Genomic DNA, 11,074 nt, shown 5'->3' on the forward strand with positions numbered 1-11,074 from the left:
TGTATCTCATTTTATATGCCAGCATCTGCCCTCTATATATGCATAGTCAGCCCCAGTCCCAGATTTTCTGGATTCTTGCCATTTGTTAATGGTATAAATACAACAAAACATATTACACCTAGGTGCAAACAGCGGGGTAAATTCTGACCGGTGATAAATTTCTATTGTCTCACTACATTTTGTAATTCAAACCATCCCTGTTCAGAAACTAACAACTGCACAGCAATGCACCATTTTTTCCCCAGTCTTCTCTTACAGGTTTATTTCTGCGCAGAATTCAGAGAGAAATATTTTTCATAAGTCAGCCAACTGGTTAATGGTTTATAAAGTGTTATGCACTACACAACTTCAAGTTGGTTGTACATCAACAAGACTCTTACACCTGTGCTTTAAGTTATTCTGAACTGTGACTGGAGAACTACTTTAAAAAGAAACACCCTGCAGGAGCTCAGTAATCATTATTATTATTTACATAAAACTCAATAAACAGTTGTTTGGAGGCCTGACTGTTCCTGAGACACAGCTCCATTATAATAAATATGGTATTTCTACTTAAACATTTACATGAGGCCATTTTAAAGGTCATTTCTTCAGTGATTCATATCAGCTATATTTTGTTTTAATCTATGCTGCCTCTGGCACCATGTGAAGGCCAGGAGAAAGGGTTGAACAGGAACATAAAGACAGCAAATTTGTTTTCACTAAGTTAAATCAAGCAAGTGAGGCGCTTCTCAGAGAGACCTCCAGCAAAACTGAAGACAGACAAACACAGCACAGCACTGATCAATTTGTGTCTCTTTAAAAGACCCCAATGTGCAGGCTTTTCAGAGCTACAGGCTTTTGAAACAGAAGGTCCTTGAAGACACAAAGCTCTGTTCCACTGCATTCTGTGCAAGCTTTATTATTCTATATGGTCTTCAGTCGTTCATTATTTCATACAACAGAACCTGTCCAGGACTGCAAAGTGTGGACAATCACAAATTGAGTACTTTTTACTATTGCCAGTTAAACGATTAAGGTTTCAGTCATTACACAAAAGTGTAATTATGCACATAATTTTCCTATATTTTCAAATGAATCACTACAGCTTGTGAAAAGTCTGATTGTTCAGCATTTGCTTCGACTGAATGATTTAGACATCAATGTATCACAGTAACTGTTTCTTCACATCATGAAAACAATAATTCTGGATTGTTACTAGTCCCTGGTTCTGGTCTAAAGAGCAAAAGTAACTGTTGGTTAATCATTTCAGTCAGAAAATGTTGTTTGTAATCATCAGTAAAAAAAAGTTTCAGTCTTCAGCAGTAAATCCGATTTACTGCGTCAGAGCCCCGTGTTCATCACCATTTGGGCTTTTGGGGCTGGAAATATTCTTCACAGTCTGTTCTACCTGAGGTTAGTGACTGTACTTTACATTTATTGCACTATGTGCTCCGACGATCTGCTCTAAAGATGTAGTGACTCCCTTATCTGGAGAAGCTGCTGAGCACAAGCCTTTCACTTTTATTCTCAGAGCTTCCCCAAGGTGTGTGCACACAGACCTCAAAACTCTTACACATTCAATCTGTAGCATTCGCTGTAAACCCCCCCCCGTGCTTGTACGCTTGCATAACCTTCAAGTTCCCATCTGATTCCAACATTCCCCCGGCAAGCCCCTGCAGCCCCCACATCAACCTCCTCTGGCTTCTCCACCATGAGGGAGAAACTCATAAAAATCAAATGGCCTTGAGCAAGAATCACGTCAGCTGCCAAACCTAATCAAGCAGTGTGTTTGTTTACTTCCCCCACCATGGCAATTTGCCTGGGAATAAATAGACTCAGATTGAGGTGAACAGTCAGAATACAGAGCATTTGGCTGGTGCCCCCTCACTCTCACACACACTCTCTCACACACACACACACACACACACACACTTTTACATCTTGGTCTGGCTTTCCCACCCACACACACACACACACACACACACACGGGAGTCCAGAAATAGCCTTCTAAAATGACCAAATCGATCACTGTCAAGTCTGCTGAGGCAGCCAGAGCCTCCTCCACCCTCTCCAGTCTCGCCTCTGACAGCTACTGTCCCAGACACTGTAAATGCCACTTAACATGATGGACAGCTGCAGGGAACGGTCTGGTGGCGCTGTCAGGGGACGCGCAGCTACAGTACAAAGCAGGTTTATGTGCTGCGTGGGAGGAGGATTTTTAACACCCAGTGTAAGTGGGGCGGGAAATTAACAGCAGCCATCAGACTGTGTTTTTGGCTGTTCCAACTCAGTTTGCAGTTTGTAAAGTCTCAGAGCATAAATTGAGAAACTTTCCATTCCCCAACTGAAAGTGGCTGCTGGTAAAATAAGATGGAGGCAGCATCTGCAAGTTTTTCCTGACTTGAGCGTAGGCCCACTATTGCATAATAATGCAGTGAAACCAATTAATCCCCAACAGGCAATGTACATACAGTAGTTTTCCATTCATGGGTCATTGACTGGAGAGTCCTTTAATTCACTGGCTGTGGAGTTGGATTCAAGAACCTGCCCCAAGGCTGGTGTAAATTTCCCACGCTGCCCACATACACATCAATACAAAACTGTCAACACTGAAAGAAAAAGGAGGGAAACCGCTGACAAAGGCAACTTTCACTTTCACAGCACGTAGGCTGCAGAGACTTTGGACAGGTGACATGCTCCAAATTCCCACCCAGCAAGGTCACACAGTGAGGAGCTGGTGGTCTGCCAGAATCTGTGTGCGTGTGCGTGTGTGTGTGTGTGTGTGTGTGTGTGTGTGTGTGTGTGTGTGTGTGTGTGTGTGTACACAAGAGCAGTGTCTGGCAAACACAACAGATGCCTGTGGGTTCCCACCAGGGCCGCAGATATTGACCTTACTTTCACCCAAGTGTAAACACAAGACAAAGTCTCTGGCCCAAAACAAACAATCCGCACGTGCTGAGGGAATTTCAGCGATGACGGCTCCTCAGTCAAGCCACGCTACATAAACGCCACCCGTAAATCACAAAACCAAACACTGGACTGAGATATGACTTCTGAGGGGCCAGAACAGCAGCAACAGAGAAAGCAGGGCTGTAGTCTTGAAACTAGCAGGGCTAAATACAGCCTACAGAGAGGCCTGAAGCTGAGACGTTGCTCTGTGGCCCGAGTTCAACAGCTCACTGTTAAAAGCGGCGCATCAGGAAGCACAGAGACACCACATGTTAGCTCTGTAGACCACCGAACATTGAGTGGGTAGTCGATGTGGTTGTGGTGGTGTGCCGAACATGAAAAGCTGATGCATTACCACTTCGAGGATGGCTGTTCAAAATAAAATCTACATGTTTGCTCAGTGGATGAATGCAAGGCACTGCTCCCTGTGTGGAGCAATGAATGCAAACTCAGACCCACAAAACTTAAAAAACAAACAAATATGTATTTACAGCACAATAAACCAACAGCACCACACCTTCAGTAGGGAGAGAGAAAGGCCTTTTGAAGAGTGTGGGCTACATTATCTGCCAGCAACGATTCAAAGCAAATTTCCATCTGAACTCTGACGTAAAAATTCACGACAGACAACTCAAAAACATGCAGCAGGCCTTGTCCCATCTCTTATGATGCTATGACTCTTACATAACCAAGCACTCCAGCTGAGCGGAGCACAGACTTTGAAGTGACAGCAAACCCCCACCACCTCCCCCACCACAACCCCATCCCTCCTCCTGCTGCTGCCCTGATCTCCTCCTGAGCGGCACGTGCCGCTGGTCTGCCAGCCTGCTGTGCCATCTGACACACTGAACCCCTGACACCGAGCCTCCACGGGAGCAGGGATGCAGACTGGCTGCAGTACACTGTCAGTGAATTACAGCGTCTCCCACCACATGACGCCTGCAGTGATATTCCCCATTTACTTGCTGTTTTATTTAAACATTATTCAAGCTTGCTGAGTCAGCTGTAACGCCGAAACCCTTGGAGAAGCTAATATATTGCTTAGGGGACCCAGAATAAGGGCCACGCTGTGCCACGCTGTTGTCTGATAAACGGCATGAACAGAAGAGGACAGTAAAATTACAATGGGGTGCATCTAGTTTACAAACACCGCCACTACAGCCAACAGACAGCTAAAAGCACCCATGTGGGCTGCTGCACAACCCAGACAGAGAAGCAGACTGTTTATTTACCTGACCCTGTGGCTGGTGCATCCTTGAATCCTTCCTAAAATACCTCTCCTTTCTCGTTCCAACTAAAGACTGTCAGTATACTCTAAGAGTAGACAATTAGCTGCAAAAATAGCGAGCAGAGTTTCCCAAATGAAACGTAAAAGACTTTGATTTTCAAATGAGCTTTAATGTGCTTATCTGGCAAATCAAACGTCAACACTTTGAAACCTGAGAGATGCTCATTACAGTCACAACAGCCATCAAGACACCCCCCCACCCCCCCCCCCCCATCCCCCAAGTGACCTACTCTGAAAAGTCAACATAGGTAAATATATTAGGAGAAATCTCTGCAGCTTTAGTGGAGTGAGGCTGGAAGATTAAATAATAGTCCAGTCTGACGGCTACACAAACAAGGTGATCAGTCCAGTTCATTTACTGTCCAAACAATGGTTTTTAGTTGCTGCAAAACCTGAATGACAACAGCTGCATTACACACAGGGCAGGATCACAACCCACAGCGTCACTACAATTAAACTGTACTACACACAGACAACTCCACGCTGTGACAAAGTGGTACCAGCGAACTGCACCTTAACTGTGACAGCATGCTCTAATACAAATGTGGGGGGGGGGGGGGGGGGACTATGTCAACACACAAACAAACATATAAACTGCATCGTTTCAAGATGTCAAAGATTAAGCAGCTTCCAAATGCATGGCAGCAGTGTTGACATTCCTGTCTGGTAGTGGCACAGATGCCACATATAATATGAAATCACTAGCTCCCCCTTGCCCCGGTCCTTTGCAATTACGCCAACACAAGGCCCCCATCCTGACAGACGAGACAAAATGTCGGAATTGCTGAAGTCACATGACTCCTTTGTACTCAGAAAACCACCTCATGCATTAATAACCCGGCAAAACCGGGCGATTTTATCCGATAATGTCACAGTGTATCCCCGCTGTACCCCAACTTTAGTCAAAACCCCACATATATGCAACCCGCCGCTGAATTCTGTCGTGTTTCTTCTGAGAAAATTGGCCGCCATTTTGTGAAAGCTTGCGCAGGAGAGAAAAAAAAAAAAAAAAAAAAAAAGAGGGACGCCTCTGATCATGTAAAAATAAGAAATAAACCAAAGCGTATATTTTCACATTTTCGAACAGTTAAAGCATACCGATTCCTCTTCTTTCTCCATCCCCGTAGGCATCTGCGGCACTGCCCGGTTAATGGATGCATATTCGTGTAGGTCGGGTAAATCCTCACAACGGAAGACGGGTAGTGGCTTGGAAGCGTCCAGCGCCCGTGCCCGAAACGACAATTTACTCATTTTTTCACAATTCAAGATGCGATATAAAATCTATCCGATCTCCTAATATTCACACCGGTGCCGAGTGGAGCTTTCATGGATGTTTCTGTGCGGTTAATCTCTGTTCTAACGTTCGAATGGTTGTAGCTTGTTTTTAGGGCGTCGCCAGCGGAGCCGGGGGAAGGCCCGGATCTCGGTCGCTCTCTCTCGGACTGTTTTTTTCCGACGCTCCGCTCCCTATCGGTGGTTCAGTGCGCCATGGACAACATGGCGGACATTTAAAACTCTTTTGCGCTGTTTCGCTCGGAGCGGTCCAACCCCCAGTTCGCGGACCGACCATTCCCACACGGTCCCTAGCGCTTGCGCGTTGCGGGGGTGGGGGGAAGGGGGCATTTCTTGCAAACTAACTCCTCTGCACACATACACATAAATAATTAAAATAAACATTAGGCATGGCCGAAATACATACTTCCGTGATAAAATAAATATGTAAATAACGGATTATATATTAATGAAACCTCCCAAAAAATTAAAGGGAAACTACAAATTAAAAAGGCCAAAATCCTAAAAAACTAAAAGACAATTTATATTTAATATTTCTTATTAAATTACTGATTTATACCTAGTTATTAAATATGATAAAACAAACGGATTAATAAGAATTTAAATTAAATTTATAAATAAAGTGATTAACATGATTCACATTTTTTAAAAATAAAATTTAATTGTACTTATTCAAATTTGGTGTTGATTACTAATTACTGACTGGGCAGTCCAATAATGTTGTTAATAATAGTATTAATTATAGTAATAGTAATAATAATAATAATAATAATAATATTAAATCAATTTTTAGTATAAATTATATATGTATTTATTTTCCTGGTATTTGCTTTTATGCTTTAGAGCAAAACTGGAGGAATTCAATCCTAAATCCATTACAAGACAACGCCTCAAGTACCAGAGAAACTGTTCTGCAAACTGACCTGAGATAACAGATCCACTGAACCTAATCTATCAGGGTTGGTTCTACAGCAGCCCACCAAAAAAAATGCTCCAGGTGAAACGCTTCACAGCAACATGTTCACACCGTGAACAATGTCGCCCTCTTCTGGTCCGACAGGCAAAGCATCTAGATTTTCAGGACAGGACACCAGGATGCATATTTGTATGGAGAACACACACTGCACACACCATTTGGTGAATATTCAGAATGAAAACACTGCAGTTCTATGAGTGAACATGTTATTAAATCTATGCTCAGTATGATACGTAGCCAGAGCCAAAGACGTCTGGAATGTAAATATATCAAGGTTATAATAATATTTACAACCATTTAAACACCTTACTTGTTGATGGCATTGGGTTTAGCCAGGGTCCACCCAGATGAAGTGAGGTTCTCTTGTCATCATTAAATCCACTGACAGCATGATGAGGACCTGAGAGCCAACAGGGACATTTAGTCAAAACTCTGCATGAACACAAAGCTTTTAAAAGAAAGACATTATGAAAACTCAGGTACAGGAGGAAAAAAAAAAAGTCAAGCAGCAAGTCAGCCAAAAAAGAAACCTCTGGTCTTCAATTTGTTGATTAAAAAGAGGCTTCGAAAAGGGCAGTCTGGGTGGAGCAAAGACAAAAAACATTTTTCCACCACCTGATCACGATTGTCAGCAGTGTCGCCTGCTCTGGCCCTCCCACCACCACACCTGGCTGTGTTCATGCACCAAAGGAGCTCTTTTGTATAGTAAATGTATTTATCTATTAAGTTAAGTTTATCTGAAATTTTGTACAGATATTCATGTTTCTTGGAGGATGAATCCCCATGACTTTGACCCCCTGACCCTTCCTCTAGTGCCAGCATGAGGGTGACAAGCTTCAACTACTTCAGAAAGGACTGCCATGAAATCTGGTCCCCAGAGGACAAACCCTAATGACTTTGGTGATTCACTTTTGATCTTGTGCCACCAGTGGGTCAGATTTTTCAGAAACATCTCCACACCCACTAGACTGACAAAAATAAAATCGTGATCAAGTTAGCAGGCTGACTTTAGCATTTGGCTAAAATAAGTGCTGTGGGTAATCACAGCCTCACAGGGTGACTGGCTCTGCTGTGGATGCTAATGTCTTGTTATGTTACTACTGGGCAATAAGATGTAACATTTAAAAGGGGTCAGTTGTAGCGATGAACCCAGCTTCGCACCTGAAAGCCACTACAGGCCCCTATCTGAGGCTGAAGATAAACCTGCAGAAATGTGTTGAATAGTGTAACTGTGACCAGCCTCCAAAGAAACCTGAACCGTTGTATAGTTGGTCTAAATCTATCTAAATAAATTCATGTATATTTATTATCAGGAAAGAGTTCTGTTATGCAAAGTAGCATTGTGATCACCTGAAACCACAGTATACAAATCTGTATTTGAATATTGACCAGCTGGATAAACATAACGTGCTGGGTCCATTTAAGATAAAACTACTGACATTCATCAATAGTTTTGTCCTTTTGTACTAACTCCTCAAAATGTCTTATCATCCTGGTCCTACTTGTTATACCTTCTCAATACAGTGTCAGCAATATTGTTATGTATATACCAGAGCTGAGCCCTTAGGAATGAGGTTATGGCTGTTTGAAGTTTTCACATGATGGTACATTTGTGCGAGTCCCTGTTCTGAAAACACTAAGAACTGGAAGCACTATATGATCCAGTATTGATGCTAGGCTTTTGAAAAATTACCCTCCCATTGTAGAGGTACGTTTCCCCCTTCAGTTACACAAATGCTGAGCTGCATTGTAGACGAATGCCTCAAAAAATATTCCTCAATTACCATTCATTAGAAAAAAGGGAAGCATTCGAGTTCGAGGTCAGGGCCTCAGTGTCCAGTGATCATGCAAAAATGTCAAGAGCTACAGTGAAATATCAGAGTCTTCCAAATTCATGTTTGTGACCTTGACAGCTAAGCTTCTGCAAATTTAGCAAAACGTGTCAACACACTAACCGACCACCTCAACCTAACAAACAGTGTTTTCATGCCTCACATACTTGGTGCTAACCTACATATGTCCCATGTGGGTGGGGTTTGTCACACAATACCCAGAGCTTTTGATTTGTACTTTTCTGAGTTACAGCTTACAAAGCTTATTTGATGCTGTGAACCTTACCACTCAGTTGCTCTAAGCAGGCCTTTATGAAGAATTATTAACTAATAATGATAGTACTACAACCACTGCTAGTCACCCTGAGGCAGCTCTCATCCTGCCTGGGTGCAGATCTCCCAACCTTCATCTTTACATGGAGGCCAAATCCCTCATAAAGGTTTCTCCCCCTTTTTGAGTCCTTGTAGGGAGAGGTGGGTGTTTTAGGAGGGGAGCTACTAATGCAGGGGGATATGAAGGATACAATCTATGATCCATGCAGGCCAGGGCCAAGCAGTTCCCTGGCAGACCACAGGGGCTGCCTGGCACTGTTTAGCCACACACCCTAAGCCTGTGAGCCAACAATGTTACACTTGAAACCAAGATGATGGAAAAACCCTCTTATAAAATCATGTCAGATTTGTCTGTAAGCTTCTCATCGACCCCCCCACCTCCGCCTCCAGCTGATGTTTTTTCTCCCCATTAGCCAGATCAGGTTTCCGACATTATAATTTTACCATTAATGTCACAACTAGTGAACTAGATTTTTTTTGTTTTATGCAATGAAAAATCACCTCCTTTGCCCCCACATCGATCGATATCACAATCTCCTCGCTTCGAGAACTGACAAAGTGATTAGGAACTTGTGGTTTTAGTGCTGAATTGCATCCAGCTGACCAGCCAGGAATTTGATTGCGTGTATGAAATCATCTGATGCCAGAAACACTTTTCACGATGGGCCTTTTTTTTTTTTTTTTTTTTTTTAAAAAACAGCCATCGATTCAAGTAAAAAAAAAAATTAAAAAAAACATTTCAAGCAAATACTCACCAAGTCGATGCGTTTAAAGGCAGATGGACAACATTTCTGCAAGTCAGAAGTAGAAAAAAAAAAAAAAGAAAAAAAAAACGCCAGGCAACACCAACACGACGCAGCTAGCCAGTGAGGGACCAACTACCACTAACGTTAGCCGCTGCTAGTTCTCCTAGTTGGTTTCATAATAAAACACCCGACGGTGAGCCGGTATTCCTGGGGGGGAGAAGAGCCGCTGTCCGGTTTATATCCAGCTCGTTGAAAAGCGTTTGTCGGTCGATGGAAATTCAGTATTTTCCTGTCGATGTAAAGCAGGCTGAAACTAGAGAGGTGGAAACCAAAGTGCTACTGTTGGGGGTTAACAACTTTGCTGTAAAAGGCGGCCTGTGATTGGACAGCCGAGGCCACCAATCACCTGTAGAGAGCCCCTGGGCTTGTGGCGTCACTATCCACAGGGGCTGGAGCGAAACGTGATTGGCTGACGGCGTCAGCATGAAGTCTGGGCTCCAGCTATTTCTTACGCTCTGATAAGGTTTTGGTTTTACATGTTTGTTTGTTGTTTTTGGCTCAGGATTCAATTTAGACGTTTTTATTTTATTTATTTCACCTTTTTCGTTCACCTGCAGTTCGGCCCCTAAAAGTAAAGCAAGGATGTTAAATAATGTCTAAATCTACATTTTTCTGTGACCACATTTTGTTTTGAACAGCACTAGTCCTCAAGATACTTGGTGGGTAGTTTGTTACAGGACCTTGGAGAAGTTTCCACAGACTTTAGTGTCTCCTCATGTGATCCCAGACTGACTCAATGATGTTGAGATCGTGGCTCCGGGGGGGGGCAGGCCATCTGCAGCAGGACTCTGGCTGTATGCTTGGGCTTGTTGTCCTGCTGCTGCCTACCTGATGGATAAGAATCTAAACACCTGAAGTGCATAAAACCTTTGCATGGTACAAGCTTTACTTTAAACCTGGGCTAATTATTCCTATGTCACACTGCACTGCAGTTTAATCCGTCTATTTTGTCCTATTTTTATCTTTTATTTTGTTTTAATTTTACTTTTTGAAATCCTCATTGTTTCTTTGAATTGCGTTGCTGTTGCTTTACAAATAAAACTTCCTTGCAGTTTAGTTTAGGCTAAACAGATCACCACACAGTCCAACTTTTTTTAGCCACGTCTCAAGCGTTTCATTAGTCACCTCACTGAGTGGAAATAAACATTAATGTGCAGTAAATTTTTCAGCTATATCATCTTTATCTGGTTTTATTCTCAGGTTAAAACAAAATAACTTTATTTCACTTGATGTTTTCTCAAAGCTTGTTATAAAAAGGTGGCAACAGGCTACGAGACAGAAGAAGCTTCCCATGTGTGCCTGTTTTGAGATGAATTGCTGTTACTACATCAAAGATCTAACAATTTCTTTAAAACATTAATAGTTGTAGTAATGTTTTGAAAGCTCTCAACATCATGACACTTGTAAACAAAACCATTTAATTACCAAGGATTTTAAAAATGGATTTAGTGCCAGACCTGAGCAAATAAAACTAAAAGTCTTATAACAATTCATATGGTCGACTCATTTCAACAAACTCAGTTTCCACTGCTTCCATTTTTTCAGGATTATATACAAAGCATCCATCATTAAGATGCTTTGTACTTTGTCCTGAGTTTTTCCATCAGGTTCATGC

At 42.5% G+C, this 11,074-nt stretch overlaps 1 protein-coding gene across 5 annotated transcripts in view; it reads right to left on the reverse strand.

Annotated features, from left to right (window-relative positions):
• LOC139629604 (enhancer of polycomb homolog 1-like) overlaps positions 1–9,759 on the reverse strand; it is a 29,600-nt gene extending 19,841 nt beyond the window's left edge. For 2 of the 5 annotated variants that reach the window (XM_071492331.1, XM_071492327.1), the window contains exon 1: positions 5,318–5,808. In XM_071492331.1, the coding sequence (XP_071348432.1) occupies positions 5,318–5,470 (153 nt within the window). In that variant the 5' untranslated portion in view covers positions 5,471–5,808. Of the gene's footprint in view, positions 1–5,317; positions 5,809–6,798; positions 6,889–9,408 lie in introns of those variants that run through there. The other 3 variants (XM_071492330.1, XM_071492328.1, XM_071492326.1) reach the window with 3 other exon arrangements.
• Positions 9,760–11,074: the final 1,315 nt, after the last annotated feature.

Source organism: Trachinotus anak, unplaced genomic scaffold (assembly GCF_046630095.1).
Source record: "Trachinotus anak isolate AG129_WGS33_773 ecotype Australia unplaced genomic scaffold, CSIRO_AGI_Tana_v1 ptg000012l, whole genome shotgun sequence".
NCBI classification, from domain to species: domain Eukaryota; kingdom Metazoa; phylum Chordata; class Actinopteri; order Carangiformes; family Carangidae; genus Trachinotus; species Trachinotus anak.